At 42.5% G+C, this 25,653-nt stretch overlaps 1 protein-coding gene across 9 annotated transcripts in view; it reads right to left on the reverse strand.

Annotated features, from left to right (window-relative positions):
* The window catches only part of HERC1 (HECT and RLD domain containing E3 ubiquitin protein ligase family member 1), a 139,403-nt gene that overhangs the window by 44,845 nt on the left and 68,905 nt on the right, over positions 1 to 25,653 (reverse strand). For 6 of the 9 annotated variants that reach the window (XM_063449413.1, XM_063449408.1, XM_063449411.1 and 3 more), the window contains exons 34-48: positions 23,949 to 24,059; positions 23,680 to 23,856; positions 21,533 to 21,772; positions 20,663 to 20,746; positions 15,569 to 16,080; positions 11,788 to 12,548; positions 11,192 to 11,390; positions 10,486 to 10,646; positions 7,707 to 7,823; positions 5,448 to 5,661; positions 5,024 to 5,148; positions 2,772 to 2,992; positions 1,436 to 1,704; positions 494 to 546; positions 166 to 366 (exon numbers count right to left, since the gene is read on the reverse strand). In XM_063449413.1, coding sequence (XP_063305483.1) covers positions 166 to 366; positions 494 to 546; positions 1,436 to 1,704; positions 2,772 to 2,992; positions 5,024 to 5,148; positions 5,448 to 5,661; positions 7,707 to 7,823; positions 10,486 to 10,646; positions 11,192 to 11,390; positions 11,788 to 12,548; positions 15,569 to 16,080; positions 20,663 to 20,746; positions 21,533 to 21,772; positions 23,680 to 23,856; positions 23,949 to 24,059 — 3,445 coding nt within the window. The remainder of the gene's footprint in view (positions 1 to 165; positions 367 to 493; positions 547 to 1,435; positions 1,705 to 2,771; positions 2,993 to 5,023; positions 5,149 to 5,447; positions 5,662 to 7,706; positions 7,824 to 10,485; positions 10,647 to 11,191; positions 11,391 to 11,787; positions 12,549 to 15,568; positions 16,081 to 20,662; positions 20,747 to 21,532; positions 21,773 to 23,679; positions 23,857 to 23,948; positions 24,060 to 25,653) is intronic. The other 3 variants (XM_063449409.1, XM_063449414.1, XM_063449412.1) reach the window with 3 other exon arrangements.

A 25,653-nucleotide genomic window follows, 5' to 3' on the forward strand; every position in this document is an offset into this window, starting at 1 on the left:
AGGCAAGAAAAATCAAGGAATGCTAATGATTGTACCACACACAGATAATACAAGAACAATTAAAATATATAATAACATTTATTACTGCTGTTGGAAAATAAATGGTTATAAAAACTGTAACCTATTGGTTATTTATTAATGAGATTGCAATCACATCCTGTGTACCTATTTGCATAAGTGTTTCTTCCATGCTGTTGGTAGCGGTCACCATGGCTACAGAAGCACCAAGGGGATCACTGTCGGGGAATTGGACTGGCTCTGGTACTATTCTGCGGTCATTAAGGCCAAGAGGTCCGGCGAGAATCTCAAACTCCTCTTCTCCAGTCAGCTTCTCATCTTCATCAACATCCAACATGTCCCAGTCTTCTGTGTAATGAATCAATAATCACAGATTAAAGATTACTTACAAATGGCAGCTACTTTTAAATATACCTTTTCAAATTAACAGGTTAAAACAATGTATGCTTCACCAAACAGCCTTGAGACCTAATACCTTCATAAACGCTGTCTTGTTTCCCAATCAAGTCTGGAGCATGTCCTTTGTACCTGACATGGCGGGATAAAAAAAAACAAACAAAAAAACACTTTATTAATTGTACAGGCTTTGATAAACAGGAAATTATATAGTCCTATAGTATAGTATATTTAAGGTTCCCAAAACTACATTTATTACACTAACCCTTTAAGAGGTGGGCAATGTTATATTATGTTACAGGGGATTCAATCGGAAAGTTTATTTATTGAATGACATAATAAACAGACAACATTTCAATATGGGGGAACACTTTTTGTTTAAAAAAACAAAGAAAACTCATGTTCCATGGTTGCGTTATAAACAGACAATGCCAACAGCATAGCTTAATACACAAGTAACGCATATTGCATGGTGTTTGGCTTCAAAAACCAAAGAAAACAAAACCGGCAATGCTTATTGTGCGGGTTAGTAAACCGGCAATGCTTATTGTGCGGGTTATTAAACCGGCAATGCTTATTGTGCGGGTTATTAAACCGGCAATGCTTATTGTGCGGGTTATTAAACCGGCAATGCTTATTGTGCGGGTTAATAAACCGGCAATGCTTATTGTGCGGGTTATTAAACCGGCAATGCTTATTGTGCGGGTTAATAAACCGGCAATGCTTATTGTGCGGGTTAATAAACCGGCAATGCTTATTGTGCGGGTTATTAAACCGGCAATGCTTATTGTGCGGGTTATTAAACCGGCAATGCTTATTGTGCGGGTTAATAAACCAGCAATGCTTATTGTGCGGGTTAATAAACCGGCAATGCTTATTGTGCGGGTTATTAAACCGGCAATGCTTATTGTGCGGGTTATTAAACCGGCAATGCTCGCTGCATGGTTTAATAGAGAGAGAAACAGACACAATGCTGACTGCAAGGCTACTTATTAAGGCTATTTTATTGGTTTGTTCTCACTTCTCTGAGGCCGATGCCTTGCGTTTGCTCTTCAAGCTCAGGTACTTTTCCCGGCAGCTCCCACAGAGCAGATAATATGGGTTTCCACTGCCGCACTCCCCTCCAAACCAGCCGTCCACGTATGAGCCATTGCTGCGATAACCCTGGCGATTGGCACTATGACCGCAGCCTGGATGGTACCGCTTCATGTGTTGGTTAAAGCTGAGCACACTGGCCTCACAGAGCTCGCAAATCACCACCTCCTCCCGGTCGTCTGTCTCACACACGTGCTGAAAAAGATTCGGGCTGATGAGGAGTATGGTCAAGGCAGCAAGCAGAGGACACAAGCAAACGTGCATTTTAACGGGGTATTACATAGCGCTTCTGTTAAAATATACAACCATCAGAATTCATGTGGGGAAAAAGAAAGTCTTCATGAATACCGAGACTAGTTTTTAAATGCAACAAAAACAAATATTATATTAAAAAACTCCAGAAACAATGGAGATTGGAAAAAGTTAAAGAATATTTCTTTCTTGTACTTCCTCAAATTTTCCTTTTAGCAAAAATAAGCACACAGTGAATGAGTGCAGGGCACAATTCATACTGAAGACTGACATTCACTGCATGCCCACAGAGAGAGCACTCAATGCCAAATACACACACTCTGTACTGCATTCAGATCGCCAATCAATATGGCTGATAAGCATAGTTGTGCAAGCATGCCACGAGTTGCATCTGTACTTTTCCTGCTCTTGTACAGTGATATGAATTTGGCTGAAAACAGCTTTTTTTTCCCAGTTGTGTCAGTTCGATTTAAAGGGCCATCATGTTTTTATTTTACAATGTAATACCACGGGCAGCAGAAAGCTGTATGAAAAAAAATATTTTACAGAATCTACATTATAGATATAGATCTATTATCCAAACATCTAGTCACGTAAAGCTCTAAGTTGCTTTCCAGCATATATCAAATGCTGCACTTCATTGTACTAGAGTAAAAAAAAAAAAAAAAATGATATTTGCTACCAGTGACCTGACACAGAACTATCATTTCATTTATAAAGTGCCCCATGATACAGTGACTGACACTCACAAGGGGTTTCAGGCAGGGTTCTAAAGACACAAATATTTGCAGTAAGAGAGGCAGGTAGATTAATTGCCAATGCAAATTGCTCACTCTCTGTAATGTGGCCAGGCTGAAGATACAGACCATTAATGATGGACTATGGCACTCCTAGTAAGAATCTGAAGCGGAGATCTGCATGCAGTGAAGCTTTACATCCCATGCAAGTTAAGGGACAAGGTTTGAGGGATTAGAACAGAGATGGGAGCAGCATCAGCCGCAGGCACACACCCATGTTGGCCAGTCCAGTACCTCTGGGATCCACATTCCCAGAATATCATTATCGCTGGCTAGATCCTGTCCAAACATTGCCTCCATTGCCTCGTCATCCAGGTCAATTTCCAGCTCTTCATCGAGATTGAGGTCATATAGAGCTCCGGGTTCCTGCTGCAAAGAGACTCCTTCTCTTCTGCCCTGGCTGCGGTGAGCCTGAACAGTGCGGTACAATCCAGCTAGGAAAATAGAACGAGTCAATGCATGAGAAAAGGAGCGATACATGGCCTATTACAGATTCAGATAAAATTAAAGGATCACTATAGGGTCCGGAAAACAAACATGTATTCCTGACCCTGTAGTGTTAAAACCACCACCTAGACCCCCCCTGTGCCCCTCATGCCTCCATAAATATAGCAAAATCTTACTATATTCAAGCCTGAAGCTGTAACTCTGCATGCTGTTTGCCTCAGAAAAACAAGCAGTGTGCTGACATCATTAGAAGTGGTAGCCTGATCCAATCACAATACTTCCCCATAGGATTGGCTGAGACTGACAAAGAGGCAGATCAGGGGCAGAGCCAGCATGATTCAAACACAGCCCTGGCCAATCAGCATCTCCTCATAGAGATGAATTGATTCAATGAATCTCTATGAGGAAAGTTCAGTGTCTGCATGCAGAGGGAGGAGATACTGAATGTGTGGATGCATTTTAGGCAGCCATGACCCAGGAAGGATCTCGAACAGCCATCTAAGGAGTGGCCAGTGAAGTTATCACTAGGCTGCAATGTAAACACTGCATTTTCTCTGAAAAGACAGTGTTTACAGCAAAAAGCCTGAAGGTAATGATTCTACTCACCAGAACAAATTCAATAAGCTGCAGTTGTTCTGGTGACTATAGTGTCCCTTTAATCAAACATATAGAATCAGCAGTGTGTGTTCCTCTCTCTGTACAAGGCAGACATCTAAAGCAGAACCGTGTTACTCTATCCTCAAGGCACACCCAACAGGGCAACCTGTTCTGCTCCACCACATACGAAATTCAAGCAAACCAAAGGATGGTCAGACTTTCCTCTGGCGAGGGTTATCCTTGGAAACAACACTGGGATTTTATTTGATTAATTTGTAAAATATCCAGTATTGAATTTACTAATTATATCTTTTTTTTTTTTTTTTTTACCAATATCTATTTTCATGTATGCTTTACACTCTCCAGTGTGTTTATTGTGTTCACAATGCTGGTCTATGAGAGCATTAGATCGGGCAATGCCCAGCATAAAGAAGGTAGTTAGAGTTGAACACAAAAAGGTGGTTCAGATCAGCTCCCGAAGAGATATCATTTTAGCAAGTTTGTTTTTCAAAAATGATTTTCCTAATAAATATAAATGTTTCTATATGTAACTACCTTGTTCAAGTGCATTAAAAACATTTTTTTTAAACCTAAACTTTCCCTTTAAATGGCTCATAAATTAAAAAGCACAGGAGCTATGTGGAGTCCTAAGTGAATGCCTTACTTATACTGGCAATAATATTAGGAGGCACGACAGTGACATACAGCAGGATAGGAGGCAAAGCACAAGTATTGGACTGCCCTGCAGCATAACCTTGCAGTGCCCCATATGTAGCAGGGAGGGCAGAGCAATCTTAGCATTTCTTGTAGATTATTATTATTTTATTATTTATATAGCGCCAACAAATTCCGTAGCGCTGTACAATGGGTGGACTAACAGACACATAATTGAGATCAGACCACTGGACGTACAGGAACAGAGGGGGTTGAGGGCCCTGCTCAATGAGCTTACATGCTAGAGGGAGTGGGGTATAGTGACACAAAGGGTTAAAGTAGGGGAATTAAATAGTTTGTTAGAGAAGGGTTTATTGAGTGCTTGGTAGGTCATTTTTGACAGTTGCAGGAAAGGAGTCATGGGGTGGGGGATGAGAAGCCTGCTGACAGTTTAATTGATACGCTTTAACAAAGAAGTGAGTTTTCAAAGATTTTTTGAAGGAGTGGAGGCTGGGTGAAAGTCTGATTGAGGAAGGAAGGGAGTTCCACAGAATAAGTGCAGCCCTAGAGAAGTCTTGAAGGCGAGCGTCAGAGGCAGAGGATAGGCGTAGGTCTTGGAATGAGCGCAGGGGTCTCGACGGGACATACTTGTGTATGAGGGTGTGATTACCTTCACATGTTTATATATTGCTATAGATCCATTAATTATTGGGAGGAATTAATGGTGCTGATACTAAGTAGCAAAACGAAAATGTTGAATTTCATACCAGCTCGTGCCAAAAGTGTCCTCGCAGCCAGGTCAAACTTCTGCCTCCTTGTGACGGTGGACCTGCCCCGTGCCTGCTGCCCGCTGCTGGCTCCTGCATTCTCAGACTGTTCCATACTGTCGGGGCTAAAAGAAACAGAAATATTCTAAGCCATTCTTTTCAAAAATGTTCATCGAGTCTGATGTGAGATATTTGCAAAATCAAAAAAAAACATTAAAAGGTAACCATGTTAAAAAATGGATTATATTACTCAACCCACACTATCTGTTCTGAGTTTAATATTTCCTGCCAAACAAAGACCAAAATCAGGGTTTAACGTGTTAGCTTGGATAGAATGTTTCAAGATGGAGTGAAAGTCAATCTGTATGTTAATATGTTAATATGATTCTGTCACCAAACCTGGCAATCAATTTAAATGTAATACCTTTCACAAAAGCATTCATCTATTTCTGCTGGGGCATCAGAGGATGAAATGTCTCCCGTATAAGCCACATCACTGGATTTGCAACTGGATCCTGTGATAGGGCCACTCTGGCACTGATCAGGGGTCCTGCCAGAATATCGCTCCTCATCATCTGGATGCTCTATCATCCACATGGCCAATACAGTAATGTTCTGGGGGTCTGCCTCTCTAGCACCTAAAAGCAACACAGATAGAGAATTAAGAGAATGTTACTTTAACCAGTTTGTTACCACACATGGGCAGATTGAGAAGAGAGTGGATACAAGAAGTTGGAGAATGACAGCAGACATAGACAGAAAGAAAGAGAGATTTAGCTCTGAATACACATATTGAGGGACCATACAGGGAGAGAGATGTTGGATACAACAGACATTGGATAGAAGGAGAGCAGGTAATAGAAAATCAGGAGAGGAGAGAGGACCATTGGAGAGAAAGTGGAAAGATGAGGAGGGACGTTCAGGGAAAACACTAACACAGGAAAGGGGTGAGGAGAGCTACGGAAGGGGAAAGATAGGGGTCTGAAATGTGTTATTTATAGTTACATTTAACGATTATATCTATGTTAAGATTTCTTCATCAAATAATATAAATGTACAGAATCTGTCAAGTGGTTGGTTTTTGTTGTTGTTGTATAATTATGATATTAAGAGGGGTCTGTTTTTTTTTTAAAAAGAGAGTTCAACATCACTGACTAGCTTTAAAAGAAAATGCATTTTTTGTAATGATTACTAATCAGTACTGCAATGGGACACTAACGCGATGTCTAATGGAGGAAATGTACAGCTCCAGTAAGGGGTAATTTTGACATCCTGCTGTAGTTAGGACATAAACAATAACAAATTTAGCCAAACTAGTCAAAATATTGGACCGTAAACAATTAAAACCTTTATCTGTTTTCCTCTTTTTAGTAAAACAAATGTGGAAACAGATACTTTATATTGTGTGTAGAAAGATATTGCAATTTAGACATTATAATGGGAAAAAATGTAACAAAGGAGTAAAAATAGTTAGTGGTCAGCCAATCAAAAGGAACACTATAGTCACCTAAATTACTTTAGCTAAATAAAGTCGTTTTAGTGTATAGATCATTCCCCTGCAATTTCACTGCTCAATTCACTACCATTTAGGAGTTAAATCACTTATAATTGTATCTCAATCTCTAAATTGAACTGCTAATCTCTAAATCCCCTGCTAACATAGCAGGGGATAAGAAAATCTTAATTAAACAGAACTTGCAATAAAGAAAAAATAAATAGGGCGCTCTTTACAGGAAGTGTTTATGGAAGGCTGTGCAAGTCACATGCAGGGAGGTGTGACTAGGGTTCATAAACAAAGGGATTTAACTCCTAAATGGCAGAGGATTGAGCAGTGAGGCTGCAGGGGCATGTTCTATACACCAAAACTGCTTCATTAAGCTAAAGTTGTTCAGGTGACTATAGTGTCCCTTTAACTTTTTATACTATAGTGGGTTTTACCACTACCCTCCAGGATGTCAAATGGCTCTATGTTATCCCTATGGGCAAACAAATCAGGGGCAAAAAACATGGATTGTATAATCCAGACACGGGACTTTGGCAATATCTGGACATTGTGTTCCCTGAGACTCCTGCCAACCCTTACTAAACATCTGTTTGGGTCTACAATAGCTTATAGTAGGACATCAGTGAATATGGAGGAAAGCTTTAGGCACCATAAATCACTAAAGCTTGGCGTACTGGTTAAGATGCCGGGAGTCTCATAGCGTTTTCCCACAGTAAAATGTGAAATTGACCTGGCTCTGCAATCGAGCCTGCTATACGTTGTTAGGCTATGAATAATATCAAAGGTTACACCAAACTGATATTGCTAATGCAGACGTATGAACTTCCACGTTAGCATATCAGTGCAGACCAGAAAGGGCAGAGAATTTAGTAAATTTCCAACCTGATAAGAAGGGCACCATTGCAGAATGTGTTCACAATTTAAAAAATAATACAATTAAATTAGGAATAAAATAAAAAGGAAGAAGAATGATTAAAAAAAAATAAAAAAAAATGTGTAGAATGGTTTTCAACATAGTGGTAGCCCTGAAGAAAAAGTACACTTGCTATAAAGGCTAAACAGCTGGCTACATATAACTCTTAATGTTTCAGGATGTCATAAAAGTGATCTGTAAATAACGTTTTGTTCACAAATTTAGAAAGGATTCCGTCACACACTAGCTGTAAGGGCAACACATACCTGTGGCTTCCATTGCTTTCTTAATCTGTCTGATTGAGAATCCCATTTCCAGAAGAGGAACAACCACTGCGGGAGGAGGGGGAGAAGTGGAGAGCCGGCTGCTGGGGTCTGATAAAGCTGAAATAAGATGCACAAAGTCTATAACACATGAGTGGCTTAAAGGGTACAAGTCATGGCACACACAGGTTAGGTTTAAAAAGGAAGGACATTTTATCTAAACTATGGTACAAAACAAACTAGCAAATACACATATTTTAAGATAAAGATATTTAAAAACATGTTCCATAATTAAAGACATAGAAGTCCATGCTGTCAACTGAATGACCAGGAAGACCAGGAGAAGCCGCCACAATGCACATGCGCGCCCTCTCTCTCTCTCTCTTCCAGTAAACACATCTCCTGCTTGCTGGAGAATACAGGAACATAGTGCCTGATCCCAGTTTTCTGTGATGCCAATGTGCTAGCAATGAGGCTCAATTGTCAGCTTCCTTAAGGAGGGTAGGCTTGCTTAGTGAAGTGTCCAAGCAAATCATCTCACCTTCATAACAATGTTAAGCCAATTACATTTTCTGTGCTTTAAATCTTTAGTCCAGTGAGCTCCCTAGAACTAGCCCCAGGACTCCCAGCCAATCAGTGGTCTGGAGAGGAATTTATGTTGTTCATGAAAAAATATCTATTCAATATTATCTATGGCTGAGGAGGGGCTGGTCTATGGGTAAAGTGGAAAGCCACGGCTTGTCGTCAAAGTGCTTTTACAAGGTCAGATACTAAGTAGGATAGTCTTTTGTTGCACAGCATTAGAAATTAGGGATAGACCGATTATCGGTTCGGCCGACATGGATTTTGGCAAATGTAGTACCGGCCACTAGTGATACCGATAATGTGAGAGGCAGCGGTGGCTCCGCGCATTTAGGGCCTGACAGGAAGTGCTCACTGAGTGGAGAGGGGGAGAGGACTACAAAGGGACAGGGAAGGGAGGGGAGGAGAGAGGTACACTAAGGGACAGGGAGGAGAGAGGTACACTAGGGACAGGGAGGAGAGAGGTACACTAAGGGACAGGGAGGAGAGAGGTACACTAAGGGACAGGGAGGAGAGAGGTACACTAAGGGACAGGGAGGAGAGAGGTACACTAAGGGACAGGGAAGGAAGGGGAGAGGTACACTAAGAGGCAGGGAAGGGAGGGGAGGGGAAAGGAGAGGAACACTAAATATTCTTTAAAAAAAAAAAATCAGACTGGCATGTATATTTTGTGCATTTACCACTTATGAAAAAAGAAAAAAAAGATTTGCAAAAAAATAAACATTCAGTTAACAGTAGATTTGTGTAGAAATTGTTATGTTTTTTTTTTTAAACGGTAAATGTACAGATGTATATTGGTAAGTTATCGGCTATCGGCCTGAAAGTTCACAGATTATCGGTATCGGTCGATCCCCATTAGAAATAACATTAAAAATGCTGCAAAGGGCATTTACACATTGTCATCCTATGAAACTCTTGTGCAGCAGCTGTATGTAAAATATTTGCTTTATTTTATTATTTAGTGCTATTTTAGTGAGCCCCTAGTAGTTGGAAAAAAAAAAACCACATCATTAATCAGATCCCAGGCAGAGGCCCACAATAAGTTGTACATTGTAGCATTGTCGCTTCTCCCAGTACAATGGACAACTCTCCGATACGTTGCAATATAATAAATGCTGAAATAAATTCTAGAGAACCAAAGTAAAACAAAAAAAAAAATGGGTTGCCAAGCTAAATGCACAATTAGGGAATGAGGTCCTATGCTAATGCCACATACAGAATTTTGGGCCCTGTTGAAGATTAAGAACTACTGGTCTCACAGATGGCAGTCATATATAACATTTGCTTCTGCTTTATTTTATAAAATACCGTATATAATAGAGTAATAGCCGACCCGAATATAAGCCGAGGCACCTAATTTTACCCAAAAAAACTGGGAAGGCTTATTGACTCAAGTATAAGCCTAGGGTGGGAAATGCAGCAGCTACTGGTACATTTCTAAATAAAATTAGATCCTAAAAAAATTAAATTAATTGAATATTTATTTACAGTGTGTGTATATAATGAATGCAGAGTGTGTGTAGTGTGTGTATATAATGAATGCAGTGTGTGTTTGTGTAGTATGTGTGTGTATATAATGCAGAGTGTGTGTGTGTGTGTGTGTGTGTGTGTTTCTGTGAATGCAGAGAGTGTGTATATGATGCAGAGAGTGTGTGTGTGTTGTGTATTTCAATATTTTTATTATTTTTTTTGGCCAGGGAGGGTGGCTGGGTCATTCCCTGGTGGTCCAGTGGCATTAGCAGTGCAGTGGGTGGGGGGGCGGCAGCAAGCTGTTACTTACCTCCCAGCAGCTCCGTTCATCTCTCAGTGTAAATCTCGCGGTCTGCGTGACGCGTTGCCACGCTCTGACGGCCGCGGGTTTCGCGAGATTTACACTGGGAGATGAACGGAGCTGCTGGATGGTAAGTAACAGCTTGCTGCTGGGCCCCCCAGGACCGCCTAGCTTGTAATGAGCCCGGCGGTCCTGGTCTGTATTATGGCAATGTAAGTCATAATACAGACCCTGACTCGAGTATAAGCCGAGGGGGGCTTTTTCAGCATACAAAATGTGCCGAAAACCTCTGCTTATACTTGAGTATATACGGTAGTTCATGGCTTCTATCTCTGTGATACTGTAATTTAAATAGGAAGTCAAACTCAGATTTAAAACAAATACGTTCACATAATTAACACACCGTAAAATAATAAACATAGAGCCCACCTGTACGATTAGAGTGTCTCGATGGCTGGGAGTCGGGGGATGTCAAGCTCTGCCGTCTGCCCACTTCGTCTGTGGGTGATGTGGGCAGAGACGTGATGGGAGGGGTCTGGGCACGGCGAGTCGGTAACACTGTAGTGGTTGGGTAACTCGAAAACATTTGCCTAAGGGAATAAATATAAAGAGTGCAGAATACATGGAATAAAATGTTTCACAGAAACTATCCAATCATTACATCAATGTATATTTGTATGTCAAGGTGTAGAACATCTGTTGCTGTGTATTTACACCTCTGAACGTGTTCTGTAGTATCTGGCACCAAGACATTAACAGCAGATCCTTTAGGTCCAGCAAGTTACGAGGTGGGGCATCCATGGATCGGATTTATTGTTCCAGCACATCCCACAGATGCTCAACTGGATTAAAATGTGGTCAATTTGGAAGCAAGGGAACACATTGAACTCTTTGTCATGTTCCTCAAACCATTCCTAAATACTTTTTGCAGTGTAGCAGGGCCACACTAAAACAGGCCACTACCATCAGTTAACATCAATGCCATGAAGCGGTGTTTGTGGCCTACAACAATCTTTAGCTAGGTGGCAAGTAAGGAGAAGAGTTTTGCTTCATCCAAGCACTCCGAAGACAAACAATTCTAGACAATTTATTTTGCTATTCCTTTGTGTAATTTAAAATGCATAAAGCTGTATACCTTAGCAAGCTAAGAGGCATTACTCCAGGGGACTCTGATGCTGGCACAGTCTCTGTGTCGGTAACAGGAGTGGTGGCTGTGGTGGTATCTTCCAGGGAGCTGCTCATGAACGAGGTGGTACTGGAAGCCGAGGGGCTTGTGGTGACTGGGGTTTGAGCTTGTTGACCATGGTCAGTCTCTTCTGCTTGCGGTTCTAGGTCTGTTGGACAAATATACAGTAAGCCAATATTGCATGTCAAAATTACCCAATCGAAAACATTCATCAATATAAAAGAAATTAAACAAAGACTTTCATGTGAAACACTTGGCCTAGTGTTTTCAGTTGGTGTGCTATATGGAAAACTTTAGTCCCACTATTAGATAAATAGTAGTTACAAATGATGTCTAGTACATTGTGGTATTACAAACAATAAGTGATGTAGTCACTATGGTATCACTAGGTTTATTCCTATAATGCACACAGTGAATATATCTATTGTATATTGTGTATTTAATTTTTCTTGTTCTTGATTTGAAATAATTCCTAAATAATTCAAACAAATTTAAAGAAAAATAAAAAAAAAGACAAATCAGTTCTAGTAAGGAAGATTTCATACCTTGTCGTATTCGGCCTCCGTACTGCTCTTCAAGTAAGCCGTGGATGACCAGCTTGTAAATCATGGCTTGTGCCCTTTCTAGATCAGCCAGTCCAAGGGCTCTCTTTATGGGTGAGCGCATGACAGCTCTTTTCACCATGTGACGCATAAGAAATTGCAAGGCTGCCCTCACCTCCACATCCTCATGGACCACAGGGGAGCTGGCACAATCCGAGTTGTGACCATTCTCAGCCAGAACTTTGGGGATAAGCAGAAGTTCTGCATATTTGCTGCAACTGAGCAGTGCGCCCAGAGATTTCATGGCACCCAAGTTGATGTATGATATTTGTACAGCTCTAATCTCAGACTGGGCTACATCGTGAGCTCGGGGGATGTGATCATGGCTCTTCCGTTTTCCATCTGTAGAATGATGCTGAGAGTCAACCATGGAGGTTTCTCCCGGAAGCCCAAGTGTTTCACTTTCGGATTTAGAGGTTGCACTGCTGGGTGGTTTTCCCTCTTCCTGTGTCCTTGAGTCAGTGGTGATCTCTGGTTCTCCTCTCTGTTCTGCATCCCCTTTCTCTTCAGACTCGTGACGGTGCTTCTTCTCGTGTCGTTTAGCGCTAGCTTTGCTTGGATCTTCATGGATCCCTGTCAGGTATGTGAGGTCAAGCAGTGTTGAGGCCGTCAGCCCGCGGAAACGAGCCACATCAAAGGGAGGTGGGTCACAAGGCTCCAAGTTGTAAAGAGGGGTGTCACTAGGCGACCAAAAAGTTGGGAAGCTTTGGTTGAGAAGAAAATCAGAACGACACAGGAAGAGGCAAGTGAGGGACAGACAAGAGGAGAATGCAGGAAGTAATGTAGGTTAAATGCACAGCTGCCAAAACTCTAATGTATATCAGGAATTTATTTGTGATACAGTGCGTCAGAAATTGTGACCAATAGTATAAAAACATGAAACATAAATGAAGTGAAAAGAATGGTGACAGGTAACATAATTAACAACTGCCCAATATGGCTTTAAAGCTCTTCTGATTTATTTACATCTGTGCTTTATATTTGAAACAAATTTTTCTCATATTCTCAGCAGTGATTCTTACTCCCACTCAATCTTTAAGAACAGTTTGTCATGGGTACAGCATTTGTGAGCAATCATGTTTCCACCATTAGTTTAGAATGTCCTGTAGGATATGCACATTAACACACAAGCATCCTGTTTTAGACAGTATCCTGCACATGCTCCTCCGTGACTGTGCCATGCTGACGAGTCCCAAAAAGACCACATTGTAACAGTTTGGTTTCGGTTTGGTCCTTGTGTTACACAAGCCAAAGGTTTTGGCTTTAAAAGACGCATTTCAAACAGAAATCCATCACGAAGGGTGCTTGCAGATATTAAATATGACGAGTTCGTGCTCATTTGCATATCCAGCAAAGCATTCTGGGAGAATTGTTGAAACACGATTTCTAAGAAACGCTCTGTCCAAGACAGATTCTTTTTTTCCATAGTGAGAATAAAGCATCGGGTGCTAAACAAAGAATGGCTTGGTGAATAGTAGTAAGGTGGCTTAGTAAAGCATGCAGCTTAGTGATGAAGACAGGCAGAGCAAAGTCGACATGACAGCAGTAAGAACAGCTACTAACAGGTGAATACAACACAGTGCAGAAATAAAGTGATTTATAACCATCCGATAGATGCAGATTTATAACATCTCAATGGAAAGCAGATACCAAACAGCCAGATTTTTTTCTACAGATAAACTCTTTATGAAATACTCACACTGACTGTTGGCATATTAATGAAATAAAAAAATATAAGACAAGGCAGGGACCACTTTTTCTTATGTACAATGGCCAAGCTGAAAACACACAGAGCTTCCACTCTCAACTTTTGTTCATTCCCACAACCGTCACTAGCAAGAGGGTGAAGAAAGAGGATGACTGTGCTCACGAGGGAGAGCTCTGGTTAAGTAGATCTACTTTTAGCTTCAACCAGCCTGCAGCACCCAACATGGGAAGGTCACCTTCATGATAATTTGCAAAGTACAGGACACCTGAAATTGACAGTCTCTGTAAACTGATCTGGCGCCTGCCCATGGTGATTTGCTGCATTGCCTCTAGTGATACGTAGTGCTCGCTGCCTGTTCATTTTGTCACACAGGAAAAGGAAGGAAGCTGTGCAAGCAGATGTGCAGCTTCCCTGCTTCCTCAAAACTGTGACTCCGGTCTATATATGCATGTGTGTGCGTGTGTAATGCAGTGATTCCAGCCTGTGTGTGTGTGTAGACGTAGTTCATATATGTATGTGTGTGTGTCAGTGTGTGATGCCGTGATTCTAGCCTATGTATGCATGTGTGTATGATACCGTGGCTCCAGCTTATATATATATATATATATGCATGTGTGTCCATTTTTGTGCTGCCGTATCTTTAGCTTGTATATGCATGTGTGTGACTGTGTCCATATACGTATGTGTGTCACTGTGTAAGTATGTGTTATGATTGTGTCTATGTATGCATGTGGAGGTGTGATTGCATGTCTACGTTTATAGGCAACTGTGTGATTGTATGTGAGTGCATATGTGTCTTTGTTCCTAAATCGGTATTAAATAAAGACCCTGTTGCAAGGTAAATGGTTATATGTATGTGCAGGAGTATTGGTATGTAAAATAAGTATGGGGGAGCGTAACACCTTACCCTATGTCTAACTCCCACCCATAACCCCAGTTTTCTGTAATAGATTGCTTGATACAGACTATTTGCCATCCCAGTGTGGTGATGGATAGATACTGAATGTGAGTGGTGTGGTTCCAAGCTTAATTATATGGGATTGCTGGAAGCTGTGTGTTTACACACCGTTTCTTTCTTCGTCCTCTGCTATGATATGGTTTTGATTTAGTTGAGGGTATGCGTAACACAAAATTTCCCTGCATACATATTAGAAACATTGGCAGCCATGCATAAAATAAAATACTGAACACAAAACAATGAAGAAATAATTAGAAAAAAAAAGAAAGAGATAGGAGCTCAGATAATGAGAAAGTGAATAAAGAAATTCAAGGGAACATGGGAAAATTTAGACAACATATGACCCAAATTACTGGGGTTATCAACCACATCTTTTTATGCGTTCACTCGCTCAGCATGTTTCCTTGTACAGATATATACATTGATATATTGATTTAGGAACCTATAACATAAGTTACTTGGCTTGAAATATTCCCAGATGAAAATTTTACTTCTAAGATTTGTGTTAAATGTGATTTAAATGAGAATGGTCACTTTCCAGGAAGTATCTCTATTTTTTTTTTTATCTTATCTGCAATGTGTGCCTTGGCTTTGCCTGGACTGAACTATATTGCGATGTTATTTCAAAAAGTAATAAATGATTACTTTTATTTTATTTTTTTTAAATTCCAGTGATGAAAAGCAGCTATACGGGGTGAATTTGAAAGCTGTGTAACTTTAAATATAAAGTATTTTCGATCACTGTGCTTGGTGAGGTATGGCATTGTGGAATGTACGCTAAAAATAAGTTTTTTTTTTTTTTTTTTTTTTAAGGGATAGTTCACCTTTATGGGTTTTGAGGTTTTTGAACAAAAGAAGAAAAAAAAAAAGGAATAACTGACTATTGTGTCTCTAATATAAATAAGCTTGGGCTTACAGATGGATGGATGTGGATTCTTAAAACTAGAGTCCTATAGTGGGAATGTTAAACCAAAACTTCTCTGCAGGTTGAAATGGTTTACTTTTTTTTAATTCTTTGAAATGTTAACGTAAACCTGTGGCCATAGAACAGCCCATACCTGATTGTGATCTCGGCCTCATCCCACTGTACTTTGGCAGAAGTGCTGCCTTCCTTCACCACCCCCAACAAGGTGGCATGCCGACCGGTCTGCTTGTGTACGCAGCGCCCTCCCACGCGGAGTCCAGTATCCACTCCTCCGATGACTGCTAGAACCGGCCACACCTCCACACAGAGTGTCTTCAGTTGGGCTTCCCCAAGCTCGGACAAACCATGTCTCCCATGCTTCCCTCTTTCCTCCTCCCTTTCCTCTCGGACCTCGTGTTCTTCTCTGCTCTGCACAGAGCGGCTCTTCTTTAGCTTGCCACCAGCTTCACGCAAGCAACTTTTAATTTTGTGCAGACGCTCCATCATCTTTTTGTTAATGCAGTGAGTCCAGCGATCAGTGCGGTGAAGAACTCTTAGGAGCTGCACACAAGATTCAGCTAAAACGGTCGCTACCGGGCTGCAGATTGGATCCCCGGGTAGCAGATCTCTAGGAGTCCCCCTCATCTGCATGTCACAGATCTTTACCTGGAAAAGGAGGAAGGGTGAAACATCTTCAAAACATGCACTCAGCTACTCATTTCTATACTCACTTTCCTACAAAAACAAGGTAATTATCACTGCAGGCATTATTTAGAGGGTTATTTACTACAGTGAATTCTGTTATGAATTCAAAGTGAATAGAGGAAAACCAGACTGTTAACAGACAAGAGAGAGTGATATTGTAAATAAAATAAATTTAGAATCAAGAAGAAAACAAATCATGCTAAACTAACTCTAGACAGCCCCGACATGTGTATCGCTTATAGCGTATCTCTTCAGGAGGAAGCGATCAAGAGTATAGATGCAATTTAAATACCCCATGACATCTCAGGATAGGTTACATTAACTGGGTCAGTCAGTGAATTACACAAGAAATCCCCATGTCAGTTGACCAATAGGTGGTTAATCTGTGCATATTCAATTAAATCCCACCCATTTGCTTAGAGCATACACTATTACACACTGTAGATTCCAGTGCGTGGGTCATGTGACTAGTAAAAGAAAATTGACAGAGGTGGGTTATAGCTACTGGATGTTTTTTGTAATTCTTTATTTTTGTGGGTATGCGAGAATTAAACACTTAGTACAGTATGTGCGAAACAAAGGTGAAATAACATGTATGAAATACATTTGAGTCAGTCATCATATAACAGTTGAACTTGCACAGAAACTTTGTCACCCGGTTTTTAATAGATAAAGCCCTGCATTTCACCCTCGTGCTAGTGACCGGTAAGGCGTGTGGCTTCCCTGAGGGGCTAGTAGATAGCATTATGTGCTCTGCTTCGGGATATTTAGGCTCATAGGCGTGCGCACGGGGTGTGCCAGGTGTGCCTGGGCACACCCTAATCCCCACAGCACGCCTCTGGATTGAGACCGGCAGGGGATATCTCAGGATCCCCCCTGTCGGTCCATGCAGAGCCGGCGCTATCCGAGCGCCGGCTCTGCTCTCAGCCTCCCTCCCCATCGACCCACATGCAGGGAGGGAGGCAGGAGAGGACCCGGGGAGCACTTGCCAGCAGCTCCGCCGGGTTTCCCTCGCGAGATCTGAGCGTTGCCGCGGCAACGCTCAGATTTCGCGTGAGTAAACTCTAGCCCTGCGGGGCTAGAGTTCACTCACCACTGTACCACCAGGGAAAGCAGCAAGGAAAGATCCCTCCTCCCTGGCATAAGGTAAGAAGGGAGGGGGGATATTAACTAATCTGCCCCCACCTCCACTGGACCACCAGGGAAAGCAGCAAGGAACAAGAATCCCCCATCCCTACATAAAGTAAGAAGGGAGGGGGGATATTAAGTAATGTACCCCCACCTCCACCCCGACAATCACCCACACACATACAGCACCTACATACATACAGCACCCACACACATACACAGCACCTACACACATACAGCACACACACACAGCACCTACACACATACAGCGCACCTACACACATACAAAGCACCCAAACACACACACACACAGCACCTGCACACATACAGCACACACACACACACACAGCACCTACACACATACAGCACCCACACACATACAGCACCCACACACATATAGCATCCACACACATACAACACCAACACACACACCCCACAGCATTAACTGCACCCTCACAAGCGCGCACACACACACACAAACACCCTCACCCACATAGCACACTACCAGCACACATACATCACACTAACAGCACCCTCACACAGCACACACACACAGCAGTGTATGTGTGTGTGTGTGTATATATGTGTATATAGCTTCCTCTGGTACCCTGCACACACACTTTCAAATGCAAAACATTGCCGGGTGCAATAAAGCCATAGCCAAATATTATAAAAATAATGAAATAAGGCTTGCACTCACAGTCTTTAAAGTTAAAAGGTTTCTTCTTAATTCCAAAAGTTTAAAACATGAAATTTGTCATCAACGTTTCAGCCATCGTCCGTGGCTTTCATCAGGATCAGTTCAGCTTAAACTTTTGGAATAAAGAAGAAACCTTTTAACTTGAAAGACCGTGAGTGCAAACCTTATTTCATTATTTTTATATGTGTGTATATATATATATATATATATATATACATACATACATACATATATATATATGCGGCGTGTTCTTGTGCTTTAGGGTTGCACACCCTAATGCAAAAGGCTGCGCACGCCTATGTTTAGGCTGTAGGCTCAGCTTGAGCACTTGAACTATTGGGTAAAGGAATGTGGTTGTTATGACTGTTGGCCATTGATAAGAGTGGTGCAGGCCCTCGCATGTCCCTCAGTAGGGAGCATGTAAGTAGAATTTGGGCCTCTACATTTGCTTTGTGTTAGGGGAGGGGCAAGTCTGCTTAACCAGTAGCGGTGGAGCTACTGGATGTTTTAGATCTAAAATTCCACCAAAATTATTCTTGGTCTAGTGCAGGGGTAGGCAACCTTTTAGCAGCACTGTGCCGATATAGGATTGTGATGTCCCGTAGCGTGCCGATCCTCAGGCCCGTCGCTACCAGGCAAGCTAACCAAGCAATTGCTTGGGGCCACGAGCTGGCCTGGGCCCCCAAGCAGGGCCGGCGCTTCCTATAAGGCTTCATCTGCCTGAGTGCTCTATAGAGAGCCTCAGGCGGCTGCAGCACTGCCTCTCTCGTCACCTCCCCTTCCCTGTCAGGCCGGCCGGGTACCACACGGTACAGAAGATTCAGTTTCCTGTTCCCGGCCGGACTGACAGGAAGTGCACCCTGAGCTTGGCCACGCTACAGGGAAGGGGAGGTGAGAAGAACATAGGGAGGGGGAGTAAGAAGGATACGGGGGGAGGGGAGTAAGAAGGATACGGGGGGAGGGGAGTAAAAAGGATACGGGGGGAGGGGAGTAAAAAGGATACGGGGGAGGGGAGTAAAAAGTATACGGGGGAGGGGAGTAAAAAGGACGCAGGGGAGGGGAGTAAAAAGGACACAGGGGAGGGGAGTAAAAAGGACACAGGGGAGGGGAGTAAAAAGGACACAGGGGAGGGGAGTAAAAAGGACACTGGGGAGGGGAGTAAAAAGGACACAGGGGAGGGGAGTAAAAAGGACACAGGGGAGGGGAGTAAAAAGGACACAGGGGAGGGGAGTAAGAAGCACACAGGGGGAGGGGAATAAGAAGTACACAGGGAGGGTGGGAGAGGAGTAAGAAGGACACGGGGGTGGGAGAGTAGTAAGAAGAACATAGGGAGGGGGGAAGGAGTAGGTAGAACACAGGGAGGGGGAGGGGTAAGAAGAATACAGGGGGGTGAGGAGATTAGGAGAACACAGGGAGGGGGGAGGTGAGGAGAAGGGGAGATGAGGAGAACACATGGAGGGGGTGAGGAGAAGGGGAGATGAGGAGAACACAGGGGGGGGTGAGGAGAAGGATAGATGAGGAGAACACAGGGGGGGTGAGGAGAAGGATAGATGAGGAGAACACAGGGAGGGGGGTGGAGAAGGGGAGATGAGGAGAACACAGGGAGGGGGGTGAGGAGAAGGGGAGATGAGGAGAACACAGGGAGGGGGGGTGAGGAGAAGGGGAGATGAGGAGAACACAGGGAGGGGGGGTGAGGAGAAGGGGAGATGAGGAGAACACAGGGAAGGGGCTGAGGAGAAGGGGAGATGATGAGCGCCTCCATGTTCATTTTGCTTGGGGCCCCCAAATTCCTTCAAACGGCCCTGCCGGCCCTATTTTTTTAAATTGAGGTGTGTGTGCTGCCGTTTTCTGCTTGTTATTTATACTGTAATTGGTTTGTATCGTTGTATTTGTGCGTATATGAGCTATTATATTGTATATGTTCATTAGTAGTTTATGGTATCGTGTATGATACATATGATGTGGGCTGTGTATGAGGGCTGCTTGTGGAATTGTGTGTGGGTGGATATGTCACATTGTGTGTTAGGTAGTGGATGGGGGCTGTTTGGGGTTTTGCATGTGAGAGGCTGCATGTGGAATTGTGTGCATGTATGTAGATTGTTAGTGGAGTTGCGTTTGTGGGGATTGTGTGTATGTTTGTGTGTGGGCTGTTCGTATTATTTGTATGAGGGGAGGCTTATTCTGCAGGTCTGTGTTTATCTAGCAGTGTGGGTGGCTTCCCTGGGTTCCAGTGGGGACCAGCCTGGGCAGGTACAGGTCAAGGACAGGAGCTGCAACATCAGCTGTGGGCTGCTCTACTACAGTGTGGATTTCCATTCACAAGTGCTGGGAGGAAGTGATCTGAGATCACTTCCTCTACGCGCTGCAATGCATAAATTGAGGATTGTCCTTCACTACCTCTTTGTATTAGCAGATCTCTGAAGTTTCACTGAGACTCCTGATAGGCCAGACGCTGTTTGGCTCTAGCAGCCTTGAGTGCCGTGGAAAGACACCTCGAGTGCCGTGCATGGCACTAGTGCCGTAGGTTGCCTACCCCTGGTCTAGTGAATAGACCCATGTACGATAATGACATTTCCCAGCACCAGCTTCCAAGTGAATGGACAAATACTATCTGTTACAGGAGATTATATTTCAACAGCCTCTCCTGTTGGACACTTAACTGACCAATGAAAGTACCAGCACAGCCAGGGGGCATGTAGATTAATCTGCAGTTACCTTTTCTCCTGGGTTGCTGCTGTAAAACATCACACATGGGTACAACTCCGCAGCATCTAGATCTTCAAATGCTAACTTTGGCTCCTGTAACATGGAATCAAATGGTTAGTTTCATTATGTACACACGTATCTCCTATGGCTTTATGCGATTGTAGTTTTTGAAAGATTTAACTTCGAATGAACCTGAGCAGCAATGAGTGGCACGGATTAGCTAGGAATGTCCATTGAGCTCCCTTTGCCTATCACTGCCGACAATTGCGGTTATGATTTGGCACGGCTAATGTTGAGTCACACAGCGGGAACAATGAAATGTAGTACATTTAAAACTGGATGGTAAAACTCAGGTGGCACAGCCGAGCTATAACTATAGCTATATTGGAGAATATTTTCAAATTAGCTACTTTGCAATCATCAATCATTGATGATACATTAAAAAAAAAAAAAAATATATATATATATATAGAGAGAGAGAGAGAAAGAGAATATATTTGTGCTCCACAATAACAAGAACAAAAACAAACATATCCTGCCATGTGATCTCAGCCTATCCGGTTGGACAAACCCTATATTCATTCTCTTTGCACCATAACTATTAACACTGAGTTGCAGTGATTATGGTGCAGAGAACCCTTCCTACAGTTAGTGAAAATTCACTACTCTACATACAGTTTGTACAAGGTCTCTCACAGCTTTCTATCAGATAACCTTTACAGAAACATCAGCTTGCAGCAAAAGAGAGAAGTTGGAAGAATTAACCTTTTAATTATTTAACTGGAATTCTTGCTAAATACACTTAAGATTATTTATGTTCGACATTTCCATTCTGTATACCGTAAGCTAGTTATTATACAATACAGCGTTTGAACTCACCTCCCCATTCTTGCCAAAAGACACTGTCCGTGCCTCCATGTCCAAGACACAGGTGATAAAATCTCCCTGTGTAAAGCTGGGCAGAGTTAGTGTCTGTTCTCCGTTGTGATAGAGGTTTCCACTGTAGGCTCGATAGAGCCACATGTCTGAAGTGGTGCGGTGGTTGAAGTCGTGGACAGGCCAGCGAGAAACACCTACGCACGTGCCCTCATTTCCTCGGTTTTCCTTCACAATATAAAACTGCAAGTTCAAAAGACAACAAATAAGTTTCCAGGGCGTAACCAGAAATCCCTTTTTATAACAACGTGTCGAACAACACACTGTTCAGCCTATCTTGTTGGATCTGAAATCCATGAAGGACAAGTGCCATACCAGCACTCTAACTGGAGACATTAGATTGATAAAAAAAAAAAAAAAAAATCGGCAAATAAGTTTAAAAACAAACAAACAAACAAAAAAAATCTGGTGCAACCTACCACAAATGGCCAACAGAGAAAAAAGCAGCACACGAAAAGTCAGTGCAAAGTTTCAACTTCCCACTGGTTCCTAAATGTCCGTTTCTCTTTTTATATCTCACTGTAACCGTTGTTAAACTAAAGGCACCAGGACCATTTTATCTCCATGAAGTGGTGTGAGTGCAGTGCCCACCATTTTAACCCGGCAATGTAAAACATTATTGTTTTGTAGAAACCGCAATGTTGTCTTTGCAGAGTTTAATAGGCCTCTAGTAGCTGCCTTCCGCTGCAATAACTGTCAGACTGTGTTCTTCAATCAAATGCATTTGATTAGACGAGCATGGCAATTAGTTACGCACGCAAGCACGCACATATGAGAAACATTGGACTGGGCAAGAACGCAGAAGATGTCAGCAAGATTGTGAAAAAAGAAGGCGGCGGAGCGGACGGCTATAGCATTGGTGTCTCAGCACTGGAAACAATGCAGGTCTTACTGCAATTCTCTGCCATTTAGGAGCTAAATCCCTTTTGATTCTGCTTATGCAGCCCTAGCCACACCTCCCCTGTCTGTGACTGACAGCCAGCATTTAAAAAAAAGGTTTCGGTTTCAATCTGATGTTGACTTACTTTAGAAGTTATCATCCTGCTCTGTAAAGTGAACATAAATCTAAAAATGCTAAATTAAACAGAATCTGCAATAAAGGAAATGTAAACATTAGAGTTTTCTTTATAGGAAGTGTTGAGGAAGGCTGTGAGTCACGTGTAAGAAGGTGTGACTAGGGCTGTATAAACAAAGTGATTTAACTCCTAATAATTTTAGTTCTCTTAAAATGCATTTCATCTCCACTCTTTAAAAAAAAAAAAAAAAATAACTAATCATTATTATACTCCTGCCATCAAAAATAACCCTTTCTGTTGTTTAATAGCTTCTTGATTTCTGAAGACATACATTATGGAAACTAGTAATCCCGACATTTTTATTAGAGTCTGTTTCCCACAAGTCTGTCTATCCAACAATTATTTAAGGAATGACGTGCATTAAAAGGCAATAATGATTCACCTACAGAACATACGGAGGCTCCTATAACTAGTGTCAGATCAGCTAGATATTTAAAGGGACACTATAGTCACCTGAACAACTACAGCTTAATGTAGTTGTTCAGGTATGAACTATAGCTCCCTGCAGGCAATCTAATGTAAACACTGTATTTTCAGAGAAAATACAGTGTTTACATTGATTGATAGGAATACCTCCAGTGGCCGTCACCTAAAAAGGCCCTGTACACGTCAGACGTGTGCAGGAAAGAGAAGGCACTGTGTGCGCGCCTTCTCTCTCCAGCCTGTCAGCAGAGGAGGGGGGCGGGCAAAGACCGCGAGCTGAGCTGTCAGTCGGTAGTGCACTCAGGACTTCAGAGGGCGGCATGAATGCCGCCCTCTGAAGTATGTGCGCATGTGCGGCGAGGCCGCACATGCGCACAAGTGAGCAATGACGCTTCCAAATGGAAGAGTCTGATTGCTCCCTACTTGCGCCCACCTATTTCGTCATTTTGACGATATAGGGGGCGCGGCTTCACGAGGCTCCCAGCGCTGGAACCAGGTGAGTAAAAACTGCTGCCTGGAGAGTCCCTTTAAAAAAAATTCCCAATAAAATGGGCCTGGAATTTTTTAGGCCTAACTGAAATGTCCGCATACCTTCCACTGGTAGCAGCCTGAGGTCACGCCTGTAGATGCCAGTCCGTATCCTTTACCACCACTCCCATGGGTGAGAATCTGTCCATTCTCTACAAGGCAGCACTGGGCTTTCTCTGGGTCAAAGGAGACTTCTTGTATGGGAAGATCCTCCTCCTCATCCTCCACCTCACCTTGCTTCTGAAGAAGAAAGGAACCAATGTGAATGTTCCCGACATCCTGTAACCAGATATTTATCTAGGAGGTTTATAAAGTAGAACACGACTAGGTACCTGCAGCTTGGTCTCTTGCTCCCTCTCCTTGACCTGGACTGTGTGTTTCGCCTGAGCAATGGGGGCTTCCCACATACAATCTGAGAGAAGGGAAAGCAGCCGTTCCACTACCTGCAGGATGAATAATAAAAAAAGAATGGGGAAAAAACATTCATAGCCTATTTGTGAACATGCCAGGACTGAAAACAGAAATCCCACCAAGATTAAGGTGTTGTGCCATATTCTATCCATTCACATACCATAATAACAGATGGTAACTACTGTCTCTGTACTTGTGTATACTACTGGAACTGAAATAGCACAAACAGAGTAATTGTGGAATATAAACATTGTAGTTCAATAGCCATTTCGTCTCTTTTTATACAACAACAAAGCCTACCCAGTCTGCTTCACTTCATATCCTTGCAAACCTAATCTCTGCATTTTTTTTTTTTTAAATTCCCCATACTAACCCTTTTGACATATTTTCTGATATGAAAATAAATATAATTGAATATAAGTTGCTCAATATAAAAAAATATATATAATTATAGACAGAGATAATAAACACACATTAAGTACAAATATAGATTAGTTTCAGTTTACATTAATAAACAGAAACTATTTCTTTGTGTAGAGTGGAAGAAGGAATGCTAGACAGTCTGAACAGAAATCGCCTGTCTTCAAACAAAAGAACATTTCAAAACCACAACTATTTACAGTCAGGATCTATTCATTAAATACACCGATCAGCCACAATATCACGTAGGTTTTCCTCGTGCTGTCAAAACAGCTCTGATGCACCAAGGCATGGACTCTACAATACCTCTGAAAAATCCCTGTGGTATCTGGCACCAAGACATTAGCAGCAGGTCCTTTAAAGGGACACTCCAGGCACCCAGACCACTTCAGTTCACTGAAGTGGTCTGGGTGCTGTGCCCTATTGCAGCTCTAAGTCTGCCCTCTGTGGCTTTCTATCAGACAGTCACTGGGGGCGCTTCTGGATTCATAACAGACTTTTGATCCGTTATCGGACACTGGACGTCCTCATGGACCTCCAGCGTCAGATTTTCCCCATAGGAAAGCATTGAATAATGCTTTCCTATGGGGAGGTCTAATGCTCGCGCGACCATTGATGCGCCTTAGGTCTCTCCTGCTGGCTGATGTCAGCGGGGGAGGAGCGTGGGCGGAGCCTGACCCAGCGCCAAGGGACATCGGCGCTGGATTCAAGGTAAGTAGCTGAGGGGGTTTTAACCCCTTCAGAGACATGGAATGGGCGGGCGGGAGGGAGGGGGGCACTGCAGGATCCTGCAGTGCCAGGAAAACGGGTTTGTTTTCCTGGCACTGGAGAGTCCCTTTAAGTCTGCAAGTAGGGGTATCCATGGATTGGATCTGTTCCAGCACATCTCACAGATGCTCAATGGGAGATCAGGGTATCTGGTAGGCGTTTACTTGCTGCCTTATACATCCCACCCCTTGACAGGTGTCATTGTAACAATATAATCAATGTTATTCACATCAACTGTCAGTTGTTTTAATAATGTTGCTGATCTGTGCACATGTGGATATTTCTAATTGAGAAACAGATTTTATTTTGAAGTAACACCTATGCAAGAATTGTCTAATTATTTCCAAAAGATAATTCTCTATTATCTTGTTGGCAGCAGATGCACCAGATTTTGGGTGCAAGAGAGGCACAGTGTTTTTCAAACCTCTTAAAAATCAT

This window comes from Pelobates fuscus, chromosome 3 (genome assembly GCF_036172605.1).
Source record: "Pelobates fuscus isolate aPelFus1 chromosome 3, aPelFus1.pri, whole genome shotgun sequence".
Lineage (NCBI taxonomy): Eukaryota > Metazoa > Chordata > Amphibia > Anura > Pelobatidae > Pelobates > Pelobates fuscus.